The 14,853-nt window shown below is 35.9% G+C and overlaps 1 protein-coding gene across 1 annotated transcript in view; it reads right to left on the minus strand.

Annotated features, from left to right (window-relative positions):
* LOC126471205 (KICSTOR complex protein SZT2-like) overlaps window positions 1-14,853 on the minus strand; it is a 199,769-nt gene that overhangs the window by 117,539 nt on the left and 67,377 nt on the right. Inside the window, exons 7-10 of the mRNA XM_050099319.1 lie at window positions 12,033-12,195; window positions 7,927-8,147; window positions 1,868-1,998; window positions 258-381 (exon numbers count right to left, since the gene is read on the minus strand). Coding sequence (XP_049955276.1) covers window positions 258-381; window positions 1,868-1,998; window positions 7,927-8,147; window positions 12,033-12,195 — 639 coding nt within the window. The remainder of the gene's footprint in view (window positions 1-257; window positions 382-1,867; window positions 1,999-7,926; window positions 8,148-12,032; window positions 12,196-14,853) is intronic.

The following is a 14,853-nucleotide window of genomic DNA, read 5'->3' on the forward strand; positions in this document are numbered from 1 at the left end:
AAATCCTCCTCCCCCCCTCCCCACAACTCTTAAGGTTGCAATTAACACATGAATTATTTTCCCACTGGACCAACCTCCTCCCCTCCACTCCTCCCTCCTCATCCCTCCTATCTGACTGAACATTTTGAAGTCTCCAGGATCGTCCTCAGTTCTCATTTGGGCAAAATGGCAAAGCAGAATGGTTTCTTTGTTAGTGTAGCATATGAAGGAATGCTACTTTATTAACAGATAAATTTACAATATTTGAAAGTAATTACCCTAATAGAAAATCCTTCCTTTTGGCGACAGCAAATAATTGCTGATAAGCTCAAATTCAAATTGTCTTCCATTTGGTTTTTACGCAGTAACTGTGGTTCTTCAGTCCCACGAAAAGAGTAAGGTCTGAAAAATTATACAAGTGCAAAATAAATTTACTATTTCAAATCAACAAAAGAAAAATATCTCTATAGCACATTATCAACAAGCTGTGAAAATTTTTATAGTCTTAAATAGTTATCCCAATAATTTTATAACTAATTAATTTGATAACTGTCTCCTTCCACAATTTTATAACTGTCTCCTTCAACAGGCTATATTATCATACCACTGCAACAGTTGATAGAGCTCTTGCAAAAATATTTACACTGAAACTATTACATTATTTTCCGTTTTTTTTTTTAATTTTATTCAATAATGAAAGAATGACTAAACAAATTACAAACAACATTGCTCAAGTAATTAGTAAGTCCTTTTTAGCAATTGCAAAGAAAATGATTAGTTCCAGTTGGGTGGATGTATATTACAAAATGTTCTCAAAATTGCTGTAAACAATAATGCCGCTGAAACAGTTTTCTTGCAGATTATCATTTCAAAATACCCTTCTGTCCCTCCTAAAATTAAAATATGAAACTTCTTTGTCAATCTTCAAATATTTCTTAAAAAATGGAAAAATCCAGGATGGAATAACATCAGTATTATGAAAGGGACAGATTACTACTCACCATATATTGGAGATACTGAGTTGCAGACAGGCACAACAGAAAAGACTACAAAACACATAAGCTTTATGTCAGAAGGCCTTCTTCTGAAATAAACACACACACACACACACACACACACACACACACACACACACACAGCTTGCATACACATGTCCACAATCTCTGGCTGGTGGGGCCAGAGACAGTGGTCGTGCGTGTTAGCTGTGTTTGTATGAATGTGTATGTGTATGTTGTCAATTTCAGAAGAAGGCCTTCTGGCCGACAGCTTACATGTTTTGCAGTGTTTTTGCTGTCCCTGTCTGCGACTCAACATCATCTTCAAATATTTGGTGATAGGCCAAGCTACACCTTTTGGTAAATGACAAACTTTAACTTTTATTCTGAAGAGCTCATCACAGATTCACTGGAATAGGTTACTTGCATTTGTTTTAATGCCTTCAACATTAACACAATGAATCATTAAAGTGATAGTCCTGGAGTTATTAAGTGACTGAGTAATATGAAGAAATTAAGGAAAATCATACAGGCATATTTTTAATTTTCATAAACACATAAGTTCATTTTGGAGATGAATAGAAATGATTTCCAGACTGATATAGTCTGTCAATGACACACTCAAGGCTCATTATATCAAACTACTTGAGGTACAGAAAAATATCACTTCGTCTGAAAATGAGGCCCTTTTTTATTGGCTATTAATAATGTAAATCATTATTTACTTTCCTCTTGTTTTTCCTGTTCCTTTTCAATGTCCTGTAGGTCTTTCTTTTTCTGAATCATGTAACTATCTGATTCGCTCACATGACAAATTTGGGAATAACAAATGGCTTCTAGAATTATGCACATCATCATCAAAAAGTGCATAGTACTTTATGTGGTGAACATACCTTGTATTCCAGATGAGCACATTTCCATGAGATGAGTGGTAATTTGATGGCACAGAAGGAAAAGTTGTGTAAAAGCTCCATGTCAAAAATGCGTTATGGTAGACATTCATACAGGCTGCTGTGTTTATTTCCTGACAACAGAAAAATATGACAAATAAAGTGAATACAGTTAACAGCTCTATGACACAAAAATGATGATTTTGTTAACAGTATTGTAGCAAAATGACTATTAGCTTTATACAGGATACATTTTGTAAACGAAACCCCCTGCTATTTCAATGCATAAGAAGAAAAAATATGAAATGAACAAAAAACACAAAAAATATTTTTGTCATTAAATTATTTCAGTTACTCGAATTTCATAAGACTTAACATCTTTTATATGTTACACTATGGCTTGATTTTCCTACCTACTTACAACATTGTGTGTGTGTGTGTGTGTGTGTGTGTGTGTGTGTGTGTGTGTGTGTGTGTGTGTCCTGATAACAAGTTAAAATTTGCCTTGACGTATGTACTAAACCAATCAGATTGTTCAAACGTCTCATTTTTTGTGTGTGTGTGTGTGTGTGTGTGTGTGTGTGTCCTGATAGCAAGTTAAAATCTGCCTTGACATATGTACTAAACCAATCAGATTGTTCAAACGTCTGTCAAAACATAGAAACCTGAAATATGCACACCATAAGCATATCACAATGGAGTGGCTTCTTACCTGAGCAGGAAACCATCCATTATTAGACTATGCCCTGTTCACAGTTGTCTAAGGACTTCATCTCACTCCAGTAGTTCGAAACTGGTATGCCACATCCAATTAGTTGACTCTCCAAGTTGCAACTTATCTCCATTACTTCTAACCATTCTTCTTCGTATTGATGCATGATTGCTCCAACAGTGAGAGGATGGTATATAGAGGAGCAAGGGGGGTGGGAGTCACATCCAACCATGAGATTTCTTGTACCTGCTTCTTTGGCTGTTACACCAACTAATTTGTCTCCCTTAATCTGCTAGTGCCCAGTAGAGTGACAGTACCTTCTCAACTATGGCATGTAGAGAAGGGAGTCCTGGATGTTCTGCACTTCTTTCTCTGCTGGATACATGTGGATAAATGGGTTCAAAACATTGATGATAAATTTCTCGGTGTAACTTGCCTGCTCCAACACTCTCAAGATTGCGTGTAATTCTGTACCAAATACTGTAATTCATTTGGTAACAGGGTCTTGTGTGAATGATTAGGTAAAACCAAAGAGCATTTGTGAAAATCCCATTGTTTTGAGAGTACAGCCATTTAGTTGTAGTGTTTGTCTAATATTTCCTAAAAAAATCTAGTTAAAAAAAAAACAGTCCTTAAAACTGACTCCCATGTTATTTGGTAAAGGTAATATAATTTTGCGTTTCTTCAGAAACCAGGTTCCAACTCTATCTTAGGGTTGAAATTTGGTTCACACCAAGAGCTATTATGTCATGCCTTGCTTAGGATCTTAATTGCCCTTCTTGTTCACAGGCAGTTTATGAATTTTGATTCTATGAACCCATAGTAGAGTGACCAAGCCAACAGTTCAGTGTGCCAGTTATACTGAAATAGTTAAGATTTATCTGTTTATCATTGCCAGATTTTGATTAAGTTCTTAATTCCAGTAGAGGTCTAGGCTATCAAATTCACGCACAGGGTTGAATGTCCATTTCAAGCAATGGCTGACTACACTCGCTGGAGGGATCATGCTTGAAAAAATATGATAAATTTTAATCTTTTGAAAGCTAAGTAAAAGACAGGTATCTCAGGCAGATCCCATATACCTGAGCAAGCCTAATAGAAGTAAGGTGTTGCAGGTGTCCCAGGCATTGTACAATAACAACCAAATCAGCTCAACAACCCTCAACCCCATCAACGCATGACGAAACCTTGAGGTTGAGAATTTCTTAGACGTATGTACTCATTCTTGCAATCTGAGTTTTAAACAAATAAACCACTCCCCATAACATACAATGTTCCACCGTTATGCCTAATAGTGGCCGCTGAAGCATGTCCAGAGCTTATGATTATGAGGGAATGGTGGTGCGCACAAATCACCAACCCCCCCCCCCCCCCCACCACCACCACCACCACCACCACCACCACCACCACCACCTCCTCAAAATATTTAGAGAATCCTAATTTTGCAATACCTATACCTAGGTGATGCCAACTGATCACAGTGTGTTGAAATAGATTTTAACCCTGTGTGATGATTTTGCAGCTACATTTTTCACAAGTGAAGATTGGAAATGTGACATGCTGAAAGTGCCAAAATTGGATATTTTTGCCCTCCATGTAAACTGCTAAATGTGCCATGACTAATAAGTTTAAATATTTTGAAAGTACCAGGTCTCTTCCTGCACTTGAAAATACCTCCCCTAGATATAGCAGTATGTAAGTTCCTTTGTTCATGACATGAGGAATGCTGACTGCACCGAATGTGTCTGTTTGTGGTGCTAAATATGTTATAAACTGTTTAATGCTTGCTTTGCTTCAAGCACCAAGCAATAATACATTTTACTTCATTTCAATTACTTTCAAAGTGAACCTTTTGCCTCAAGTGTTTTATGATGGAAAGGAAAGGCAAAATGAGATACATTAAGTGTAATATTGTGCTAAGAATTCAAGGAAAGCAGTATGTAATAAACAATCAGGCAGTTGTTTCTCAGGAATAATCACGAATACATGATGTAAGCTGAAATCATCAGAATGTAGCTGTGTAGTATAATAAAATAAAATACTGTATAATTTTGGTGTTGAAACTGCATGATTTTCTCACCCTAGGAAATATTCCTTGCCTTACATTGGCCAACAAATTATGTGCTGGGAAGAAAGGATAATTTTCTTCGTGAAATACAGGGAATTTTATTTCTCATTGTGTCAGTGATGTCTTTATTACTGATCAAAAATAGCAGAGGCGATACTGAGCACATTCAGTGAGCAACTCCCAGGAAGTTAGGCAACACACTTATATCTTTACCTAAATTTTCTTTCGTTAAGTCTAAACGTATTACCGTTTTGCAACTTTTTTTCTGTCAGATGCAACAAATGATGTGAAATTATCATAATCTGCATTCCATCAAATAAACTGATTGTTAATGTGAACCTGTAATACTTTGTTTCTTATTACAGTTTTGCAACATTTTTCTGTTAGATGCAACAAATGATGTGAAATTATCATAATCTACATTCCGTCAAATAAACTGATTGTTAATGTGAATCTGTTGTGGTTTGTTTCCGGTTTTTTAAATTCTGACATTTTGGACTTTCATCATTTCCCATTTTGGGTCTACATTTAGTGAAAGTACAAATTAGTAAAAAAATTAAGCAAAATATTTTTTTTTTTTTAAATTCAAGATAAATTACACAGTACATCTTATTTCATATTAATGTCCATCAAAACACTAACAGTTCATACTACAAGTAGCCTGGTACCAACAATGTGGAAAACAAAGTTGACTTCTGTTACGAATTGCATTATACAATACACATAACAACAAAAACAATCAATTATTTACAAGAACTGGATAGATAAAAAAAATCTACTCACCATGCGGTGGCAGAACACACACATTGGCAAGCTTCTGGAGCCAGTAGCTCCTTCTTCAGGCAGAAGGATTGAAGGGGAAGGAAGAAGGGTGAAGGAAAAAGGAGTGGAGAGGTCTATGAAAAAGGGGTAGATTTTGGGAAAGGCACCCAGAACCACGATCAGGGGAGACTTACCATAGGGGATGAGAAGGAAAGACTGATTTTTGGGGACTGCATTGGATGAGATTTGAAAACCTGAGAGGTTAAAGGTGGAAGGCAGGGTAGTATGCAGACAGAGATTACTGCTTAAACATCATGCATGAGTTACTACGAGTGAAAAACTAAGTGCATTGTACGTAACAGAGGTCGAAGGGGGCAGTGAAAACCAGAGGGGAAAGACAACAAAAGCCGTAGAAAACAAAAACAGAGTGAAGCAAAGAGTAGTTACAGTTAATAAATGCTGAGATGGAAGAAATTAATGTAAATTAAGGCCAGGTGGGTGGCAAGAACCAAGGACACATTGTAGTGCTAGTTCCCACCTGCGGAGTTCTGAAAAACTGGTGTCTGGGGGAAGAATCCAGATGGTGCGTGTGGTGAAACAGGCGCCGAGGTCACGAATGTCATGTTGTAGAGCATGCTCTGAAACAGGATATTGTGAGTTGCCAGTATACCCTCTTAGCCTATGCCCATTCATCCTAATTGATAATTTGGTGGTAGTCATGCCAATGTAGAAGGCCGAATAGTGTTTACATAATAGCTGGTACATGACGTGTTGTTTCGCAGGTGGCTTCCCTTTGATAGTATATGTTTTGCCAGTTACAGGGCTATTATAGGTGGTGGTGGTGGTGGTAGGAGGGTGCGTAGGGCAAGTCTTGCAGTGGGGACAGTCACAGGGGTAGGAGCCATAAGGTAAGGAGATGGGTCCAGAAGGAGCATAGGGTCTGACAAGAATATTACGGAGATTGGAAGGGTGACGGAAAGCTATTTTAGGTGTGGTGGGCAAAATTTCAGACAGAATGGATCTTGTTTCAGGACACAATTTTAGTATGTCATGGCCCTGTCGAAGTAGCTCATTAACACATTCCAGACCAAGATAATACTGTTGAGGGATCAGCAGTACCAGGATTGAATGTGATGGCCCGGGAAATTTGCTTTTTAACTAGGTTGGTGGAGTGATTATGTGCAGTGAAGGGTGAGGTGAGAGTGATGGAATATTGCTGTAAAGTGTCTCCATCTGAACAAATATGTTTGCCTCGGATGCCAAAGCTGTATGAGAGGGAACGTCTGACATGGAAAGGATGGCAATTGTCAAACTGTACGTTCTGCTGTATGTTGGTAGGTTTAATGTGGACGGAAGTGTGTAGATGGCCTTCGGTGAGGATGAGATCCACATCATGGAAAGTGGCATGGGATTCAGAATAGGACTATGTCAAATATAATTGTGAGAAGATATTCATAGATGAGTCATCAAGATGTGATAATTGATGACATCTTTACCTATGGACTCATGGTGAGACCGACCTGCAAACATTCCTGGATCTGAGGTTAAATGGACATAATGTTACGTACATACAGCTAGTTTCAATGATGGAGCAATGTACAACCAATAACTGTTATTCCAATTATGCAAATGCATAACTGAAGTGGTTTTTGGAACTGATAATGGTTTGATCTTCGACCGAAATTGATCATCTCTAAAGAAATATACCATTACAGCTGTGTATTGCATAATGCAGTTCTTAACATTCACTGAAGATGTACAGCACCACCTCTGTAAAATATTTCTAAAGTTAATTTCATTGCATATTTTTCTGTATTTCTGTTTTTTTGGAATTAAAAGTCACTAATGATGGCATAATGTCACTTAAAATAGTTTTGGTATAGGATATCAAGTATTCTACATCAAACTGATGAATTCTATATCCTTTTTCTGCAGAGACAGACCATTCAGGAGAAGACGTTGCCTTCCTAGCTTCTCTGCCTCAAGTGCAGATGGACTGATGCATTTAAAGTTTCTATAAGTAATCAATGATATTTTTTTTTTCCTTGTTAGAACCACCGGTAGTAATTATATCCTTGCATACTGATTTAATATTTAAAATGTCACTTTCAAAAGAAGCTATCCCATCCACCTTCACTGATTTCTAGATGATAATAACTAGGCACCTTCTGAGCTATTACATCATAGACTTTTGATTTCAGTTACAATTCTAATTATTCATGTTCAGTGGATTTGGTTCTACCAAAGTATCTGCAAAACACTACAAAAGGACTGTATACAAAGTCTTGTTTTACTCTTTGAAAGGAATATTTCTCCACTCCTCAGATTAAGCATTCTGAAAAATTCCAATTCAGTGACAGCAACAAAGAAAGGTTCTTTAATAGGCTCCTTGCACAGATGAGGCACATGTGACATCTTAATTTGGTGTCAGTTTGTTACAAAATTTTTAACAACAGTGTATGGTTCTTGGAGACTGTTTTCAAATATTATCCACTACCCCTTCAATTAAAATGAACTTACATAATCAGATACATTGTTCATACAAACACCGTGTGTAGCTTCTGCAATAAATCTCATAATGTCCACATCAGGAACCATTCCTGTACAACACTCTGGATGGAACAATGATCCCACATGAAGAAAAGAACATTGTATTGTATTTGCACGTAGCTGATTCATGAGAGAATCAAAGACATGTGCATCAGGTACTGCTATAATTCCATCCGTAAGAATGACAATATCTGTGGGAAATAAAAAAAATGTACATTACCATCAGATATTAAATACAAAAACTATATAAGGAAGATAATAGTTAGATGTGCTTGCACGTTGGGATCAGCAGAAATTGTATCTAACACAAAGTTGCACTTGGGCAGTTTATTAGAAATGAGGCAAATTGCAGAACTGTGGGAAAGGATACACATGAATAATAAAATAATACATGTTTTTACAACTTAATGTAGTATCAGGAGAGGCATCATTAAGGCATAACAGCCGTGATGCGGAACATTGTTCTGAAAAATTTGTTCACTCTTTGAATTTTTTACAAATATTTCCTCCATTTTCAATTTATATCTAATGAACAGCCCCCACCCCCTCCTGCACCTTCACCACCAGCCCACTTTGCTGCACACATGGTAGGTGGATTCTTCTCTCTGCAACTTCCTCTGTATTTCCATAATAACTTAACTAATATCCTGAATTATTTAAATTACTTTCTTTTTTCCCCAAAGAAAAATCACTACAAAAAGCAAAACTATCTTCACACTGGAAAGATACATTTTTAAACTATCATTATGTATGTTCAAAGGTTGTGCAGGTACTTATGATGTAAACAGAATGAGAAATGGAAATTCTGTAGTAGGGACAAGGGTGAGGCGACTACGAGTTGAAGTGATAAATGAATGAAGTCAGAGGTTACAATGGGAAAATGATTACAGAAGGCTGGTAAAAAAAACAACAGTTTATTGGAGTGACTCGATACAGCTGTCAGGTATTTAAAGAATTGCATGTTTGCCATCAGCTGTACAAATTTATTCTTTACTTCCTACCAGTTTTCATAATAGTGACCATCTTCACAGGAAGGAAGGAAGTTGTACAAACTTATGAATAAGTCCTTTGTTATACTCATATCAACAGTGGTCAGTCCTTGTGTTACCACCTTAATGATCATTTGTTTAACGATAGTGAAACCAATTTTATGCTGGTACCAAAATCACAGCCTGTTATATGTGTTTCTGTAAAGATACAATTCAACTTATCCAATGGAAACTTTAATTGCATATCCATCTAATGTACAGCATTTTTCTTCCTGTGAAGGTGGTTGTTATGACTCAAACTGGCAGAAAATAATGACTAAATTTGTACAGCTGATGCCAAACATGCAATTCTTCAAACATTGGAAAACCCAAAAAAGAAATGGCCACGCACTTGACATAAGCAAAGAAATCCATCGAACAAGAATAATTTCTCACAATAATGTGAAATAGCAACATAATATTGAAAATCAGAATATTCACTAATTCCAACTACTCACTGTCTATTTTTGACTTTATGAAAAAAAAGTTGGCTATCTGCTTCTGCACTTATTTCCTGGCTCTTCCATTTATCATTATTGTATATATTATCACATTATTTTTCCATTTATCAATTTCCTGTTTTCCTGAAGTAAGCAGACAAATCCATTATAGCTTCTTTTGTTTCTTGTTTCTACTGTAGCTTCTTTTGTTTCTTATTTCTACTCATTCCCGCATTCTTCATTTGCTACCCATTTTTGCTCTTAATTCTAAATAGACATCTGAACAATTCAGTGCTAAAAAATTTGTTTATATACTTCACACAGTAATCACTTTCAGCCACACACAATTTTGAGGGATGAAGATAATGATAACTTTACATCTTCCTATTGAACAACAGTTCCTCCAGCCTCAAACTTTTGCCCTTAATAAATACAACGATCTCTTTGTGTTTCCCTGATACTTCCTTCATTTCCAGAACACATTTTCAATAAATATTAATTACTTCTGCAATGACTATGCTGATGACTTCACGTCACTTGTCAAAATTTTCTAAGAGAATGACACACACATTCTCCTTGATATTACATTTGTAACATGCCACATTCCTCATTCCCTATTTATCTAGATCTATGCAATCCACATTTAACTGTTAGGCACAAGATTTATAGAAGCACTTTCAAGCTATTTCTCGACTGTTATACTCTCAAATAGCATGTGGGAAAAATGAAACCCTAACTATTTCTGTGCAAGCTTGGATTTCTATTATTTTATCTCCCTATGTAAGTAAGAGCTTATAAAACATTTTTGCATTTGCAGGAGAAAGTTGGTGATCATGTTTTCGTGAACAGATCTCGCCACAGCTAGAAATGTCTTTGTTTTAATTATTGTCATCACAACTTATTTATCATACCTGTGGTACTCTCTCCCCTATTTTGCAATAACACGAAATAAGCTGTCTTCCTTTGAACTTTTTTGATGGCCTCTGAGAACTCTACCTGGTAAGGATCCCATACTGCAGAGTAATACTCCAGAAAGGACAGACGAGTACTGTACAGGCAGTCTCTTTTGTGATTTACTGTGTGTGGAAATTTAATGGATTTTCTTAGAACATATGGGGAGGACCTTTATGGTTAATTGTCACTTTTAGCACCATGCAGATGCGTCATGTAAATCATTTTGGAATCATTTTTGATTTTCTGATAACAATTTCTGCTTGAACGTTTTCTATGAAGGATTGGAGCTCCCCTCAGAGAATGTGTATTTTGTTCTGTTAATTCTTCAGTTATAGTAATTAGATTGAAGAGCTTTGCGAAAAATGAATGCTTGCTTCAGTCTGTATTAATTAGTATCAAATAGATACTCTCATCAGCTAACCTGCAAAACTATTCCTGTTGGCACAGCAGGTATACTGAAAGCCAAAAATACTATTATAGACCCATACAATATGAATAAAAACATCCAAGTCATATGGAGAACACAAAACTCAGTAGAAAAGGTATTTAACAGTTACAGTTGTTGTTGTTGTTGTTGTTGTTGTTGATGATGATGATGATGATGATGATAATAATGATCATTAAAGAACTCTCAAGAGCATTGTTATCTGTGCTCTGGCTTGATGCTGTTTCAGATTGTGCCATTCCATATCTTCCCTCTGATGATTTGGAGGTCTACATGTCAACATGAAATAGTTTCCACAAACCAGTAGTTTTTGATAACAGTCTTTCCCTGACCTAGATAGCAGACCACCCTCCCTCCTCTGACCCCATCAATTCCTGCCACCACCAGTATGGCCTGTCCTACCAACGTCTCAGGTTGCAGGTAATTCACATGATTCCCTTTCAATACTGGGAGGTTAATAGTGAAGGAACAGTGACATTATAAATGGTAAAAGTTAGACAGAATATGTAGCTAGAAAATGGAAAAAGAACCTATGTGCATTTGGCAGGGACAAATGAACAACTTATCCCATTACAACTCCATAAGGCACGAAACCACTCTTAAAATCTTGCCCTTTAATATGTATATATGTGAGTGGTCACTGACAAAATGCCATTGATAAGACAACTTTTAATTTATTAAAATCTCCTAGTTGTTGGAGGAGAGGTCCAGATGGCATATTTATAAAACATACATATATTTGTAGCAATTAACTTAAAGCAATACACCACACATGTTTACAAAGCATGAAATGCTGACCCAGAGTAATTGGACACACAATTAATGTAACAGTTCCCTACACAAGAAAACAAATAAATTTATGTGTATTACAGTTCAAGGCGATTCTAAACACCAAATTATTAATATAGGTAAAAACACTTAAAACAATCAAATTACTGCATTGTCAAACATGTCAAGTCTATGTCTTATGAACAACAGCATCTGATGAAAAACAAAGGACTTCATTAGCAACAAACAAGACATAAATAAATGGGTGTTTGTCCTAAAGCAATTAAGATGCCTTTCTGTAATATTATGAAATTTGAACCTGAATCTGGACTAAGAAACTCTCTAGGAAGACAAAATTAACTTTCAAAGAAAAAAGAAAAGAAAACAATGGCTTCAACTGTAAAAGAAATGTATAACATATGATTTGGAAAACATACTTACTTGAAGAATTGGAGTCAGGAAGTAGCCTCAGTGCCAATATGGCATAACGTAACATGTTGATAAATCCCAAATCTGGACTAACCATAGGAATGTGAGCAGTTGGTGGCTGCATCATTTCACTGCTTTCCTCAAACAGTCCCCCAACAAGTTTTTCAGATTCAGCCTGTGTATTGAAAAATTTATTTTTTTGTTTAATTTCTTTCACAAATACAACAAAACTATGTGAAAACTATGATAGTGATTCCTTCGTATGAGCAGCATCTACCAAACTTATTTTATAAGGATGACATAGTGAAATAGTCACCAAACTCTAACTGAATGCTAAAAATATCTAATGTTTCATTGTGCTCTTTGATTTATCACATAATGATGGTTCTTGAGAACTAGATCAATTCAGATCATAGTGGTAGTCTTATGACAGAATGATGATTAAAAATATCAGTTATGGTCGTGCATAGCAAATTTTAGACAATTCTGTAGTAATGTTGGGAGGTAGTAATTAACGTGAATTATTCCTGAAATAGATAGTTATGAAAAAAATTTCATGATGATCAAACAAAGAAACTGCAGTAGTTCATCACAGTGGTATTAAACATTCCAATTTTAGATGGTACGGTGCAAGATTCAGGTAAAGAACTGGTACTTTCAAATGACGTTCAAAGTCCAGAAATAAAAAATTGGTATCTACAATAATCTGTTTGAAACTGAATTGGCATGGAAAATACATAGGGGTATAGAATTATACTGCTGGAGAAAAAAATACAATTATACTGCTGGAGAAAAGAAGTATTTATGCTGCAGTTCTGTTGTCCAGACTAAAATTATCTCTGGATGAGAAAGGTGATGACATCTGAGGCAGTATATCAAGGTAGAATGGTTTCAAGGTAGTTTCTATGAGTGACAAGGAGAGAAACATCTCTGTTACTACAACTTGGTACTTAACGTGGCACATTCACCTTTATGAAGACTGTCTCGGTCGGTACATTATGGCCAGGGCACATGGCTGGTACATACTTTCCAATTCAATAAACTTTACCAACAGCCATATAGTTAAGGATATTTTATTTTATTTTGAACGCAACCAGTTTCGGCAATTCATTTTGCCATCGTCAGGCCCCTGCATAATAAAGGAGTGTACATGTAGTAATATAAGGGTGTACAAATCAAGTTTACAAGTGACAGGTAATCATAATACGGCTTAAACTTAAAAAAGATGGAAGTATTACTGTTAAATCAAATCTATGTGTACATCCAGCACAATAGAATAAAACATGTATATATTTGTTAGTAGCATCCAGGCCGCCATGTGCTGTTGCCATTTTTTGGGGTGCACTCAGCCTCGTGATGCCAATTGAGGAGCTACTCAACCGAATAGTAGCAGCTTTGGTCAAGAATACCATCATTATGACTGGGTAGGCCACTTGTGGCTTGAAGACGGAGTGCTATATTAAACCAAACCTCTTTGTATATCCAGCACAACAGACTAAAACATGTGTACATATTTGTTAGTCATAAAACTATTTAACATCAGAGATTTACTAGGAAACATGTAAATTCATTAAAAAGAACAGCACTAGACATCATACAATCAAGAGCTCCATAGAAACAAAGCTGGTCTTTTTCTTTCTTTTTCTTTTTTTTTTTTTTTAATAATAAACCCTAAAATATTCTTTTAGATGAGGAACCGCCTTGTGCATATGAGTACCAATTTTCATTTAAAGTAAAATGTCACACAGTAAGCTATGAATTACAATTAGGACACTTAGGACAATGAAGCATTTAATGCTTCCTTATAATGCCTGTTACTTTTTAGACCCAAACTGACACATTCCCCAATTCACTTGTGGATATTCAGTAAGTCTTGACTATACCTAAAGAGTATGATTAGGACCCGGTTAGTTTATCAGTGTTGTCCTTACTTCTCCATTCTCCATACAGTTCAGGGAGTATGTTATGATGTTCTTACTAGAGATGAGTTTTGGTATTCATGGAGATAGCTTTATGGGCTTCAACTTCGATAATATAATGGTCTTCGCACACTCATTTACCTTTTATTTATCTGTACCCACGTTACCTATCGCGACACAACTTGCTATGTCTTAGTATATAGATGGTCATCTATAGATAGGTCATGTTAGGTATTGCCTTATACTCCCAGTGAAATTGTATGAAGTTGTCCGCTGTGAACTTATAGGATTCACCTTCCTTACGTAGGATTTGACTTTCTTGTTTATTTGTTTCGCTGTGGGAATGCCGACCTGTTAAGTGATATAAAGAAAACCAATCGTACCTTTTATTCCGATTTACTGTACAATCTAGGCCACAAAATTCTTGTGCATATTCTTAGTGTTTGCTATGCATACTATTTTCTCTTAATATGTCGATTGCCATTTTGTGTCAAGTTATTTTTGATGGTGTGACAGCTACTTGTCTTACCATCCATGATATTGCCTAGGCTGTAAATATGAATACTATTGTAACTCATAGCTTACTGTGTGACATTTTACATTAAATGAAAATTGGTACTCATATATGCTAGGCGGATCCTCATCCAAAAGAATATTATAGGATTTATTATTTAAAAAAAAATAAATAAAAATAAAAGAAATAAAAAAATGACGAGCTTTGTTTCTATGGAGCTCTTGATTGTACGCTGTCTAGTGCTGATCTTTTTAATGAGTTTACATGCTTCCTAGTAAATCTGTGATGTTGAATAGTTTTATGACTAACAAATATGTATACTTGTTTTAGTCTATTGTGTTGGATATACATAGAGGTTTGGTTTATTGCTTCTAACAAACATATACACATGTTTTAGTCT

Source organism: Schistocerca serialis, chromosome 3 (genome assembly GCF_023864345.2).
Source record: "Schistocerca serialis cubense isolate TAMUIC-IGC-003099 chromosome 3, iqSchSeri2.2, whole genome shotgun sequence".
Lineage (NCBI taxonomy): Eukaryota > Metazoa > Arthropoda > Insecta > Orthoptera > Acrididae > Schistocerca > Schistocerca serialis.